Source organism: Anopheles cruzii, chromosome 2 (assembly GCF_943734635.1).
Source record: "Anopheles cruzii chromosome 2, idAnoCruzAS_RS32_06, whole genome shotgun sequence".
NCBI lineage: Eukaryota > Metazoa > Arthropoda > Insecta > Diptera > Culicidae > Anopheles > Anopheles cruzii.
In genome coordinates, this window is record NC_069144.1 from 325,897 (window position 1) to 340,411 (window position 14,515).

At 48.5% G+C, this 14,515-nt stretch overlaps 1 protein-coding gene across 1 annotated transcript in view; it reads left to right on the plus strand.

Moving 5' to 3' along the window:
- LOC128268698 (cytochrome b5 reductase 4) overlaps window positions 1-14,515 on the plus strand; it is a 32,298-nt gene that overhangs the window by 5,929 nt on the left and 11,854 nt on the right. The window contains exon 2 of the mRNA XM_053005889.1: window positions 61-198. Within this exon, the coding sequence (XP_052861849.1) occupies window positions 69-198 (130 nt within the window). The 5' untranslated portion in view covers window positions 61-68. The remainder of the gene's footprint in view (window positions 1-60; window positions 199-14,515) is intronic.

Sequence of the window (14,515 nt, forward strand, 5' to 3'; positions counted from 1 at the left end):
ACACAGAGGTTTGGCTCAAACAGTAATGGATTTACTTTTTCATTCGTTCTATTTACGCAGACTTCGCCATGGAGAACGTCAATAATCTGCAGCTCCCGAAACCGACGAAACCGGTGAAAAATGCTACAACATCTCCACTTATTTCACCGGTCAAACAACCGACGCTTGGGACGAAAACACCGTCAGGCTCTGCCACCGGTAAGTGGCGCACTTAGCGAATGCTTTTCCTACATTCTGCAGGGAAGTCATCATCATGAGAATAAGGACCTCAAACAAACGTGGAAACGTTATGCCCCTTTTCCTTCAATGTGGGCACCATGGAACACAATTTTCTTACCGTGCTCGTCCTTAAAAAAAAAATACACGAACATACGTTTGGTACGACAATTACGGAGGCCCTTGGACCTTTTGATCTTTGAGCTTTTGTTTCGCACACGTTGTCGAGCATTGTGGTCCGTTGAAAACTGGTTCTCTCTTCCTTTGGCTGGCTGGCAACGGAAGGACTTTCCACAACAGAGAGAGAGGGAAATTTGCTAACATGTGCAGCTCTCAGCTCACCGTTTCCGGATAGTTCCGCTTGGCCCAAAGAGCTTTCATTGATAAAACCTTAAACGTCAACCCGACCACCAACAGCGACAAAGAAAACAACCTAAAATGCAAAGCAAGGCAAATCAACAACAAAAAGTGACGAGAAAATGCTCTCACAGCACGTGAGCGCGCATTTTCTCACACGCGCGCCAAAAAGACGCTCACTTTGTTTTTCTCGCTCTGCGCTCTTCTGCTTATATCACATGGGTCAATAAGGAATTAGTTCAGCGTATAACAAATTTGACAACAATCTATCTTAACGAAGTATAGTTTCACCAAACCACCAGTAATGCTGAAGAAAATGATTAAAAGGCCAATTTTGTCCATCACGCAGTTAGCGATTCGGCATCTGGGGCGCACGGCAAAGTGCCTGCGACTAAACTGAAAGGACAGAAAGGTGCCGTGGTAGAGTGTAACTTCGCCCCTTCTTGACCCACGCGCGGAAAAGCTCGATCGTGGGAAAAAGTTTCCGACAACGTGCGTGCAGGCAGCCCAAATCGCTCAATTTCTCCGCGAGGCTTTTCCGGTGGCAGCACGACGCGGTCGGGTTCAGTTTTTCCGCCGCCGGACGCCAGATAAGACGCGCCGCGCTGTGCCCGAAAAGCGCGCCTTGTGGACGGGCCGCGGGCCATGGAAAATTGGTTTGGTGTTCGCCTGTTCGTTCGGTGGTGGTGGTGACATAATACGAGCGAGCGGCAGCGTGTAGTCAGTGCCCAGGGGGGTTTGTTGTTATTGCCGACGGTTACTGTTGCTAATTTGATCGATTTGCCCAATTTCGAATTCATCGACGAGCGTTGGTCCGCCGGTCGAAGCGTAAGAGTGTGTGTCTGTGAGTGTATGTGGGACCGGCTAATAAATGCCTGGACGATAAGCACAGGTCGAGAAGTGGCCGTGAAAAACAAACCCGCTTTGGCCAGCGCCAGGAGTTGGTGTTTACATGCCGACGTTATTGAAATTCTGACGTTTTTTTAGTTTCGTTTTGCTGTCGTTTTCCACAGTTCGAGTTACTGAAATGTGAAAAAAGTAAAAGGAAAACGAGATAAGTCGCTGTGAAAAGAGTCGCCGTTTAACATTTCCGCATCCGCCTGGGAACGTTCCGGAAAAACGGCGAAGACGAACATCTTCACCGAACCGAATGTCCGGAGTGTAATTGAATTTCTTGACACTTGCCGCAACGGCTGCACCGAACTGCATCTCTGCAGTAGCACTCGTGTGCGCAGCATGGTTCACGGAAACCCCATTCGTTGATGTGATAGCATAAAGCACGAATGGCCGTCAGGCGACGGCTGCGTCACACTTTCTGAGCTGACGCAAACGTCCTGCCGATCTGCTCTTTTCTATAAATCGTACTTTGTTTTATGGAGCAAAAAACTCACTTCGAGTCGAACTACTTTGGCCACGAGTCCTCCTTCCCAGCCCTTTTTTGCCAGCAGCATAAAATGATACGTGGGTCAGTAAAACCTACATACTTGCTGCAAATGATGCACCATTGCTTGCGGTAGTCCGAATAATTGCGAATCGCTGAGAATCCGATTCCCTGCCACTCCTGGGCAGAAACCCCTGTGTGTAATGTTGTGCCACGGAAGGTCGAGTCATAGCGGCCCCGCACGGCAACATATGGGCGAACCGCTGAATACCGGTGCCAAAGTGGCACGTTTCGAACCACTCATATTTCGGGTATGTTGTAAAACTGGAGTTTTTCCTTTTTATTGGTTGATGTGAAATCGCCCCAAACAACCGAAGGGATTCCTTCCGGGTCCCAGGGGAAGGATGAAGAATTTTCATCACCGTTCCTGAGAAGGACGCTGAAAAATGGCCCCCGGGTATCGAGCACATCGCACGTGATCCAGCCGACCGCCGTCACCGTTGAGAAAGTAATTGGGGAATTGATTGGTTTGGAATTGGTTTTCGGTGGCGAGAGGTCGCTTGGTGATGTGCCCTGCGTGCTCCATTCACATTCCGTACAGACACTATTGTATGTAAGGGATGATGGAGCGCCTGTGAATTTACATAATGACTTTAGTTGTACCGGTAATTGGAAGCGCTGGCTAGTTGCTAGGTGCCTTTAGTGGGCAAAACTAAAGCCTCGCCAAAAACGTAGCACACTGAAGACGACGGTACGCCTACTTAGTAACTGAAGCGTATGCCAAACTTAGTTTCCTACATGCCTGACAGTTGCAGCCGCGGGTCGCTCTAAATCCATGGTGCATAATTTGATATTCCAAAAACTTCTGACGCCACTTCGAACTCGATTAATTAGTTCAACGGTTCGAGGGCAAAAGCGGCAAGTTTTAGTGCCGGTAGCGACTTTGTTAGTTCTCTCTCAGAGGCGACACACTGAAGTAGTTCAAACCCTTCCGCGGATCTAGCAACCACTGGAAATTAAGTTACGTTTCGGTTGCAAAAGTGTATTAGACCGCGGCAGCATCTGGAGTGGTCCGGAACGCAATTAGAACTGAAAAGCGGGCAAAATTAACAACGGAAGTTCATTAAAGAAGATATCCGATGGTGAACATGACCGCGAACAAAACAACTCGTGCAATCGGATACCAGCACCCGGACCAGATCCTGATCACCCCAAGGCTTAGCGCTAGGCAGGACAGCCAGAGTTTGCTTCCTACCCGTGATTTTTCGACTTTTCCGTATTTCAATGCCATTCACCCGAATCGGGTGCTGGAAGGCCTTTCCGGCACGGCTTACCCGGTTAACGTATCTTCGGAGAGATAAGTGTCCCGCCAGCCAGTGAACAGCAGTAGAGTTTCTTGGCTTACTTCTAGTAAAATCCATTTCTGGTCAAAAGCCTTTTAGGCTTGGGCTCTGAAGTGTTAATCTCAGCGAGGAATATGTGCAACTGGTAGGCAGCTATGACCATTTTGCCTGCCCTCCTTTTTCCAGGGGCAATTGTAACTTCGTAGCTAATCCTGCTTGCTGATGAGAGTCGCCACCAGAGGGCGCGCTGACACGAATGTAGACAGAGATCGGCCCAACAAGGCGTGAACCATGTAACTGCAAGCGAGAGAGTTAGTGTTTAGCTCGGCCGTCCCTGTTGGCCATGGCGGTGGCGCTTTCCTGCCGGAAACAGAACACTCCCGTCGGTGCACCGATCCGTTCCCTCTGATGCCGCGCGCTGGAGACGTGTGCGGTGACGTTCGTCAGAAAAAGTGTTCCCATCGCCGCTGCTGTCGGTGTGGTTCGCACCATCTGTACCGGCATCGCCCGCATTTCACCGTGCACCGGTCCTGCGTAGCGCCAGCGCCGTGTCAGTGTCAGCACGTACGGGGCGACGGCCACCATCTGAAGCCATCGGCTGTTCTAGTGGCTGCTGTGGTACCGTGCCGGTCGATAGTGGAAGTGAAACCGTGCCATCGGCCCGACGACGACGACGGTCGAAGCTCCAATCAGCGCATGATGAACTTCTGCGGTTGGCTGCGGGTCTTCCGACGAAAGGGAAAACAAGTCGGAGTCGGGAGCGGCGATCCTGACCCGGGCTCGTCGGAAGTGTCGGAAGGCGCTCGCAAAACGAGCGGAAAACGTGCCACTAATGGACGCTCCGGGTGGGGATGGAAAATTAAAAGTGCCGCCACCAAGCAGGCTGGCGGCGGCGGCCCCCGGACCGCTGCGAAGCCGGAAACGGTTCCGGTTTCCGAAACTGTCGATGGCGGTGGCGATGGTAGCGTAGTCTCCAAACCGGCAGTAGTCGGTGACAAAGCGGGTGGGTCTTCGGGTGCCGAGCCGGAAAAGGAATCCGTCGCCGCCGACGGTGCTGCCCCGGATGAAGGTGAGTTTCGTGCCGTCGTCATCTCCGCTCCGCTAATCCACGGTCTTCGGTAGTACTACGCCTCGTGTGGGAAGTCCTGAACTTGAATGGTCCGAGTGGGGTCCGCTCCCGGACGAAGATTGATTATCCGCCCTTTTTGACCCCACCCGGATGAAGGCAAAACGTGTCCAAACGGTCCAATAACTTGGAAAGTGGATCCGAAGAAGTGTTCCTGCCCCAAGTTGCTTCCGGCGCGTGAGGTCAGTACCGCTGCCAAGTTCTCGATCGGTTTGCTGCTGGTCGATTGACCGTCGGACGGTTTATAAAGTGGTCGATAATCGAGTGATGGAAAGTGTGCCGTTCCGCCGGGGATAAGCGGATACGAACTTGTACCTTTTGATCGAGAAAGTTGGGTGTTTCCTCAACGGCGGTTTTGCTTGTCCGGTTTCTTATCCCGGATCCCTGGTACCTGGTTCGATGCTTTGTGTATCGCATCACAAATTGGGAACCATTTTTCATGAGTTTCTCCATGTTTTATTGAAAAGCTGAAGCTCAAGATAAATGGCATTAGAGATAAAGTGGATTAAAATCGTGCCTTTCACACTTTGGCCAGTCTTTTCAATTCAAAAGTCTAATCTATTTGGAAATATTGTCGTGGTCTTTATCAAAAGTATTGGCCGTTGTCACCCCCGTTAGGTTGGAGCGCCCTGAAGGTATTGTCACTTAAAAGACGACCTGTTTGCTTCATTGGCAGAATCAATGACACATCCTTAACCTTGACCCTGCTTGACCGAGCCCGTTTCCGCTTCCGTTCCGCTGTGGTTCGTACCGTTCAAAAATCGGCATAAAGCTGGTCGGCCTGTTGGCCCACACTGCGGTGGCCACCCTCAATGTGTCATCCAGGGCCGCCCACTCTAGAAATAAGCTTCCCGGAGCCTGCGTTTGTGTGTGTGGCGGTTGAAGACGGTAGTACGGGGTTCGTCGGTGACGATGCAACTAATCTGCCCCGGCTCCGGCCGCTCGCTGCCACCGCTGGAAATTTAGGTCGACGGTACGAAGCATACGGCTAATAATGGTCCGCAGCCAGCCACGGTCTGCCGGGGCCATCATTAGAAATTTCATCTCCCATACGCCACAGCCGGCCCGCCATGCTGCTGAGGTTTAGTAATCCAGTGACATGTATTGATTATTTTACATTTATTTAGCTTGTCGGCTGTAGTTTGTTGAAGGTGCTGACCAAGCGACCGGCACCACGAATCTCCGACAGGCAAGCAGAGCTCGGTGAGGGTTGTGGTTGTACGCCTTTTGAGGATGTTGGTGGTCAAACGCTGTAAATATTTACAATACACAATAGATTGTTACATTTTTACATCAAATATTGTTCGCGTGAACTTAAACATTCACTATTTTATAAAGTCAAGCCTTAAGTTTACTTAACATACTTTAAAAGAATGGGTGAAACTAAAGTGAATCATAGGCAAAATACTCTATTGTTTACATTACTCATTATCCTTTTTGCTTGATAATATTTTAGTCCATTGGCCCAACCCGACCGGTCACCCGAACGGGTAGTTGTTTTCGGCAGAAAGTTGTATAGAAAGACAATATTTGCTATTTGTCTACGTGCACGCTTTCACGCGCCATTTTCGGGTTCGGGTTGGCCGCACGTTTGATGTGTGTCCCCCCTACCAGACGATAGGGGCCGCTTGACTGATGCTTGGCGAGGAAGTTCCGCGAAATCCTCAGACGCGTGGCTGGGTCCTCGGCAGCATCATTACCATCAGACGTTACTGCCGGAGTGATGTGGTTCTTTGCGGGTTCGCTACACAGAATTATGCTTTCACACTTCTGTGGGTCCGCTGGGTGAGGCGTTCCTTGGCGTAGTCTTAATGTCGTTCGCCTAATGATGATGGACTTTTGCTATTACCGTTCGACACGTATCGCATCATAATCGTAGCATAACGTAAACATCGCCTCCGAACGACGTGTCACTCGCAGTGCCTTGGCCCTTGAGTTCCTTCCAGAATCGCAGTCCTCCGCAGTCGCGGTCCAGGATGCGTGAAACATAAACACTGAGACCCGGAGTTAGGTGTTACCGAAAGCGTTTCGTTGGCTCATCCATTTTCATGAGCACTTTTCATGTTTTCTCAACACTCATCCGGGTTTGGCGGTGGTTGTCTTCCGTCAAATGAACCGTTCAGCCATTTGGGTGGCTACAAAATTGTATTTCCTGCTTAGCCTTCCGGAGAATATGTATGTGGGCCGGATTGCGTGCGATTTTCTCCGGTTGCCTCTTCTTCCTGCGATGAACTTTTATGGCACGCAACAGTACGCCCGGTAACCGGATATTGCTGTTCGATGGCTGATGGCTCCGTCAGATCGTTACCGTGGTGCGCAATGCTCGCTGGTTTCGCTTATGGTGGCGCTGAAGATGAAAGGCAAAGGCACATAAGGCCCTTTTATCACCCTACACGCCTCGCGGCCCACTCGGTATGCACTGAATATTAATGTGGCCTGGCGAGAGCGCGAAGATGCATGAACCTCCTAGCGACGGACACACACTGCGGGGCGGAAGAGCGTAATGAATAATCCGTCACGATCGTGTGTATTGGAAATGTAATAAAACAAACCAAATATCGAATAATGGCCACCGAAACGGGGATGGCGAGTATAGGGCGGATTGCGGAAATTTCATTATCCGCCTAGCCATGCAGCTCACACATGTTGCTTCATGGCTTCATGTCCGACTTTAACATTTTGTTTCAAAGATACTTCAAACCGATGAGGCCACGTTTCTGGCCGTTTTGGTCGCGTTAAAACAAATCAAACTTAAATTTTGTTACGTTGAAAGCTGAAACTAATGGGGTCAAACAGTGGAAGGTCCGAGTTTCTCACTGTTGATTTAGTCATCGAACAATTGCTCGGATGTAGGCCATAAATCTCAGTTAAGCCATTTTACATGACCTAGTGCCAGTTCTTTTTAAAAATTCGGTAGAATATCTATCGCTATAGTTCCTTTACGGTAGTAAAATATTGCCTGACGTTAATTTTCTTTGCCGCAAAAGCACTGACTCAGAGCAAACTCAAACATCGCCAAAGTCCCATCAATTTGTCCCAAATTCAAATGTACACCAACTTTGAGCCATTAAGCATCGCTCCGCTTTCCTTTGCAACTTTGTCTCCAATTGCGGTCGAATGCAGACTCCTTTCACTCGGGTTCGGACACGCATCCACATTACCATATCAAAGGCACGTCCGGTCCATTCGAAGCAAAGGGACCATAAAGGATCACATTCGGTCACAAAACGAAATACACGCTCTAATCGATAATGGCACCGTGGTTAGGAGTGCCCAGTGTCCCGAAACAACCATCAACCAACCTCGGAACTCCTAGGAACACTCCCTGGCACACCAAACACGCCTCACGGGTCCGCCTGACGGCCAAAAATAGAAATCACTTTATTATCGCTCGTTTCCATTCATAATCCTGGTTTTCCTATGTTTCTGGCTCTGCTCTCCCGTCGGAGCACTTCCAGGGTCGGAACGAAAATCCAAAAGAAGGACCACATTTTTTTAAGGCAAACCAAGACGGCGAGACCGCCAACGTGTGGTTTATGGGTGTTCCTCCTCTTCCACGTCGCCACATTTCGCACGGCCGTTTGGAGCCCATAATTTAGGGCGCGCTCCACGAATTTGCTGTCCTGGGTGAGTGGTCGAAAAAGTCAGTCAGGCCGGCGAGTTCCTGGCGACGTCCCTGACGTCGCGATGCTCATCTCGACCGGGGGGAAGACCGCAATTACCGCCAGATTTATGGTAATGGTTGGCGACGGCGGCGACGAGCGCGCTCAGGGTCCCGCGACAAGGAAGCGGCGCAATTACACGCCGCTTTCTTCCGGGTTACGCAACGCCGGCTCGGCCTACGGGGTCAGCTATTTCGGTGCGAGAGAGACACATTTCGCAGGGACCGTAAGAGGCAGGCAAAGGATTGAAATCGGCCATTTAGCCGGGCCGCTGGGCCACTAAGAAGTAATATCGTCCACTCAAGGGCTCACGGCTTTGGCGTTGTTTCTTGGAACACCCGGTGACGTTGGAACGTTGCTTCGTGGTGACGAGCGACGTCCCCGATGCGTAATCAGGGGAGTGATCAAGAAAGTGGTTTACTTTGTGGGGTCGTTCCGGATGCCAGCGGACAGTTTAGTCGTGGGCGGGCCATCACCGAAACCCCAAGTAAATATAACGTCCTGATACGTGACAGGTTTTGTACTGTTTTGGGTTGGCATGGCCAGAAAAAGGTCTCTGGTCGGATTTTCTACACGTTTTCGAGTGGCCATCGGACTCAGAATCGGGTTTTTAATAGTTTCTTGTTTATTTCATGGTAGTGATCCTTGGGCAAAAGCTTTCGAATCGCAGTCTGCATTCATCATACAAAAATATGTGTTTACAACAACACGAAGGAACGAAAGAAATATTTAGTTACAAGAAAACATAACAATGGCCGGTTCGTGGCATGTCCTGTACGAATTGCCTACGGCGAATGGGCGGCCCAAATTGGGTGCACCCACAGCATATTCTCTTGAACTCCTAAATCATAACCTCCACCAGGCCCGTTTATGGGCACGCCATTGGCCATGTTCTATTTTCGTGGGGAGAAAATTCATCTATCGGGATGCGCCACAATAGAGTGGCCAGCCAGCCACAGCTCTGTGCCCACTGCCTCTGTCGCTGGCTGTCGGCTCCGTTTTTGCATGATTTGCAGTGTCGCTGGTTGGCGCCAACGGATATTTTTGTCGTAAAAGACATCCAAACGGCGGAACAGAGTCATGAAGCGTGGAAATAAAAAAAACGGGCGCCCCACGTCGTCGACCAGAATCAGCCTCGTTTGTGGGCCCCAGGGTGGGCTTGGGATCAACTCTGTGACACTCTGCCTGTGTGTCTGTGTGCATATTATTGCAAATGCGAATACGATCCGGCCCCGACGAGTAGAAAGCTGGGCCCGTGCGCCTCTTGAGTAGTCGAGGGTGACGTGACACGAAACAAAATATAAATAACAAGCCGACGGAAAGCAAAAGCGCGCCACCGAAACGGCGAGGACTGATTTCCCGTTTTTTCACCCGCTCTCTTTTGGCTCATGCTGACTACGGAAGTGGTTCTAACGATGTGTTTGGATGTTGCTCTACCTTCTTGTTTGGATTTTTTAAAAGCATTCTGCCACACAGTACACACAATGGCCGCCCGTGCGCCTGCCGGAGCCGGAGCCCGCCTTACGGTCCGGAGAGACTGGAGCTGGGAAATTTGATATTGTTCTTTGCCCAACGATGACTTCATGCCCTAATGACTGTACGGGTGGTGCTGCGGAACAACACACATACGAGAAAAAAATTGGTACCCGAATTTGAACTGTCTGTTGTCGGAGAATAACCGGCCTGTGTGGTGTTGTTGTAAGCAAACAGACTAAAATGGTTGTTAGATCCTTTCCTGCGGATCGTAGAACGAAAGTCGGCGACTATTTGGCATTTAAATAATTGGAGTTTGCCAACTTCAAAGGCTGGGAGAGTTGCATTATTAGCGGTGATTGTTATTTAGAGTTTTAATTCCTTATTCTTAGTATATACTTTTAATAAGAAAGACACATAACTTGCAGTTTTCTGTTATGTTTTGAATTTCAGCGAAAGTTGTTCAAATAAGATGATTCTACTGACTGAAATCGACATCTATATTGGAGAATAAACATCGGAAAATAGTTATGGATTTAAGTTAACACTCGAATCAACACCTTTTTGATAAAATAATATCTCTCCGTAGAGTTATCAGATCAATAATAAAGGTTTATTCAGTTTAAATGATTAAGTTTAAGCTTAAGATTAAGTTAATTCAGCTAGATTATACTTTTAAAATGATAGGATTCAATCTGAGCCACAAATCTTATTGATCTTCAACACGGTGACATCATCGGCGAAGGGCGCTTGCTTCCTGGAAGGTTACTGACGGACAAGCCCGTCCAAACATGAACCCATCAATCAGATGATTAGACCAGATTTCGAACAAACAACGTGATCGTGGATTCACTTCAATCCCAAGCCGAGAGAGTCATGTGTTATTGAATAGTTTCGCAGCTTATTTAGATGGCGAAGCGGGTGACATTTGTATTTTTCTCGCAACTGTCTGCCCAAAACGGTTTGTGCCCATCCTTTCACGGTGCCAAGCTCCCGTCCTGTGGCGCGTCCAAAGTAATAGCTGTATCATTTCTCTGCTCGCCGGCTTTTCGTGCTTTCAACGCGGCCACTTTCCCGCTCGTCAATCCTTCTGCCCAAAGGATTTTTCCGTTCAAAAAACGAAGAATTCCAAGCTCAGGTTGAACCCTTGTCGCCGGCCGGCAGGATGATGCGGCTCCCATGACACCAAACCCGGCGGAGGCTGCACAGATGAAATATTTGCTCAATCAAATCAGATTTTCCGCTTTCTCGGGCCCGCTCGAGGGTTATGGCGTCGTTTTTATCGGGAAAATGGATACCGGTGTGTGCATGTGTGAAACCCTCGGGTTCTGCGGTTCTTTTCACACGTCAGCCTTCCCTTACCCGTACGGTTCGGAGCGAACCGTTTTTCTCCGATTTTTTTCCCCGCTCGTTCATTCCCGGCGATTACTTTTTTGAAACTCTCCCTTCGGTTACGTTATTTGCGCATTCGAAGGAAACGGTGTTTCCCTTTTTTTGCGCTGGCATAATTCAATCTGAAGTGTCAGGTCCTTTGGGTTTTTACGAAACACAAACAGCAGCGAAGGGATCGTCGAGTCATGTTCTCTTTGTTCGTTTGAAGATCCGTTCGTTCCGTTCCTTTAGCCTGAATTAAAAACTGTACACAAATTTACTGTGTTCGTCCGCAAACGGCAATGCCTTTCGCTGCCGGCTAAGTCCCGTGACGCTCGGTAACATAAAAATTAAAGAAAATAGATACACAAACGAATCACCTAGCGGAAGATCCGCTTCATCATATGCTTAGTTGCGTATTTTTGGGTGGCGCAAAACTGCTGCTCCTCCGAGAGGGAAAACAATGCCCCCCGAAGCTTGATCGAGCCAAACCCATTAACGCTAATTAACTGCTTCCACTGTAGAGGTGTTTTGTTTTCGGGGTACACCGAAGGCGAAGTGCTTATCGTTTTGCTCCGCTCACGGTGAAAAAGCAATTAATTAAAACTCTTCCACGCACCCCGAAGGTGTCGTGTGTTCCCAGGACCAGGTTAGCGCGGAAAATCGACAGGATGTGTGGAATTGGGTTGGAGTGGTGGGATTTCCGTGAATTATCGCTGTAATGGCTCCAGGGGAGTCACGCAGTTTGGCCACCTTCGGCAATGTTTTGTCTGTCTATGTTATTCAACGAAGCAGAAAAAGCCATTAAGCGTACGTTGTTTTTATTACTTGATTGGTTCTTCATTTGTCGGGATTTAATGGAAAGTAATGCTCGATGCATGTTTTCATAAAACTGTAAAGTTTGTCACAATATTAGATACCCTTTAGACAGCATTAATAAGCATTTTTTTTGCATTTTTCTTTTCAAATTTCACGGTAAAATAAAATTCGATACCGAAACCGATATTTTCCAGGAACCGTTCTACGCTTCCCAAAATAGGAAAATGCGGTTGACTGGTATTCGGTCTGGTGTAAGATTTGCTTCCATCTACGGTTCCTCATGTCATGCGGGGACATTTTACACTGTTGCCATGCCTTTGGGTTTCCCACATTGGCCATAGTTTCCCGACGGCTGGTTGCGGCAACTCTATGAAGTCAGTAAAAGGTAGAGTTCACCGTCCGCTGCGAAGACCGTGTTTCTTCCATGTTCTCTCCCGTTCCGTGCTGGAAAACCGTTCGGGTGTCCCGTCCGCGTTGAGTGAGGTTGAGCAAAGTTTGTTCCATTGATAAGCGGAAACATGACTCAATAAAGTGTTGCCCTTGTTTCGAAGCGTCTTAAGGAACTCTACCTCCCCCGAAAAGAAAGGGACGTGCAGGCGCACCGTGGTTCCTGGAAGCTAATCATACTTTCCAGCGTTCTGCAACTGACATCATTCTACCGACCGTAAACGGAAATGGACCCGTACGGTTCGTGCGCCATCCTTTGTAGCTTAGTTTGCGAATTAAATCGTGCAGAAACTCTCCGTTTTTGCAATCCAATTCTGAGGGAATACAGAGCGCGTTTCAAGACTTAATTATGTTTGAGGCTGCTTTTGAAAACTTTCTCTAAGGTTAAGCTATCGATTCCGGTACAATTACTGAACATTAAACCGAGCACCAAATATTTCGAGTTAAGTAGCAACGAAAGTTAAGGTTGTTTTCATTTACATACTTTTCTTCTGACAAAATATGTTCACAGATTGAAACTTTTCTCCGTGAGTCTTGATCCGTTTGCAAGAACTGCCGCAGGAATTGTGCAGCATAATACGTACGTAATTAGCGCGCTGAATTCAAAAGCAACCGAGAAGGATGTGATAACGAGCGGCGAACAACTCATTAGCAGCGCTTTTATTGGAGGCACTCAGTTTGAGCAACTTTCCCGCGTTCATCAGTATGAATAATTTCGTTTCACGACTGTTCCGAGATTTTTACAGCCGTTATCAACCGCCACACAAACAACAACCATACGCGGAAAGTTGGTTGCCATCGTCGAGCGCCCGCGCAATATCCTGTGTCTGGCTGTGTGTGGGAAGTCAGGAGCGTGCGAACGCATGTCACACTTTTTGCTTTACTTCTCCGAGTAACCGAAACAAACTTGTCGTAATTGCTAAAGAAGTGACTGCATTGTGCTGCGTTTGATTCAGTGTTCATCCTGCATGAGTCTTTACCGTAAGGCAGTAAAAAAACACAATTTACAACGTAGCATATTTGGATTACACTTTGGGTTTCGGAACATAAAGGATATGGCGTCTGGTCGTCCGTCCCGTCGAAAAGCCGCCAGCGGCGTGGTAATTGCATCATAAATAAATGAAGTTTCGAGCCCATATTAATGCTTTTCTGTATACGCCCGTGGCCCCCATAAACCGGACACATCATTCGCGTGGTACTCGGAACGGGGGTCCCAGTCAAGTTCACGTTCATAAATAACGCATCAGACAATGCGACAATCAGCCCGAAATAGCCCACCGGCAGATCGTGAGTTGGTGAGCCTTTTTCTCTCGATAGAAAAAGGATCGCTGGCCAGAGAGAGGTCTGTAATCGCCGCACACTTCATATCATGGCTGGTACCTTGGACAATATGTTTTGCGTCGTGATTTATCACGATGGCCACAAGATGTTTTTGGGGCTTGTTCGAGCATCACCGTCAAGTGACTGTTCGCGGTGACAGATAGCAGCAAGGATCTGGTTTATGGTTGTGTCGATAGCATCATCCTTCCGATTCCTTCCAGCTGCAAGGCCATTGAACACTTCAAAAACAAATAAAGTCGCCAAAATGGGACTGCATTTGGGTAGAGTAATGGTAGAATAAAATCTTAATAACAGTTTGTTAAAACAAAAAGTTATTGTTTGTACCAATTCCCTCATAAATGCCCAAAGCCATGCAGGTCTGGAACAAACAAAACGTCATCCAAAAGGTCTCACCGTTTAGTTTAATAAGATTTTCCTATTATCAGTGTGCGCCTTCCCGTCAACAGTATAGTTATTAAAATTCTTGGCCGATTTTAATTATGACCGCCGATACCTTCCCGAGTGCCGTCCCGAACACAAAGAGCGAGAGAGATAAAAGGATAGATTGATGTTAATGAAACAATCAACCTTTGGAACGAAAACGAATCAATTTGCAACCCATCACCGGAAAGTGTCAAAGCCAGAAGCCGTGCCCCGTACCGGGAAAACGGTAGCCCCCACACTTTACACGGCGCATCACGGAAAGGTGCTCGGGCGTGTAGAAAAAAAACACCCATGCGGCTCAATTCGTGGGCCGCTTCTCCGAAGGCCAAGGACTGTATTTAAGAAAACAAACAATTCGCGACCCTTCCAGCCGTCGGAGGAGATGAATCGTCATTGAACCGAATCGGTCCCCGGCTTGGCAGGGCTCGTCCGCCGTGTTTGGGCTTTGAACACGAACACGAACAATGGTTGACCTCGAAAGGAATTCGGTACACAAAACAAGGGACAGTTCCGCAACCCATAAATGGGCCTTCGGTGGGATCCAAGAGCCCGAGTT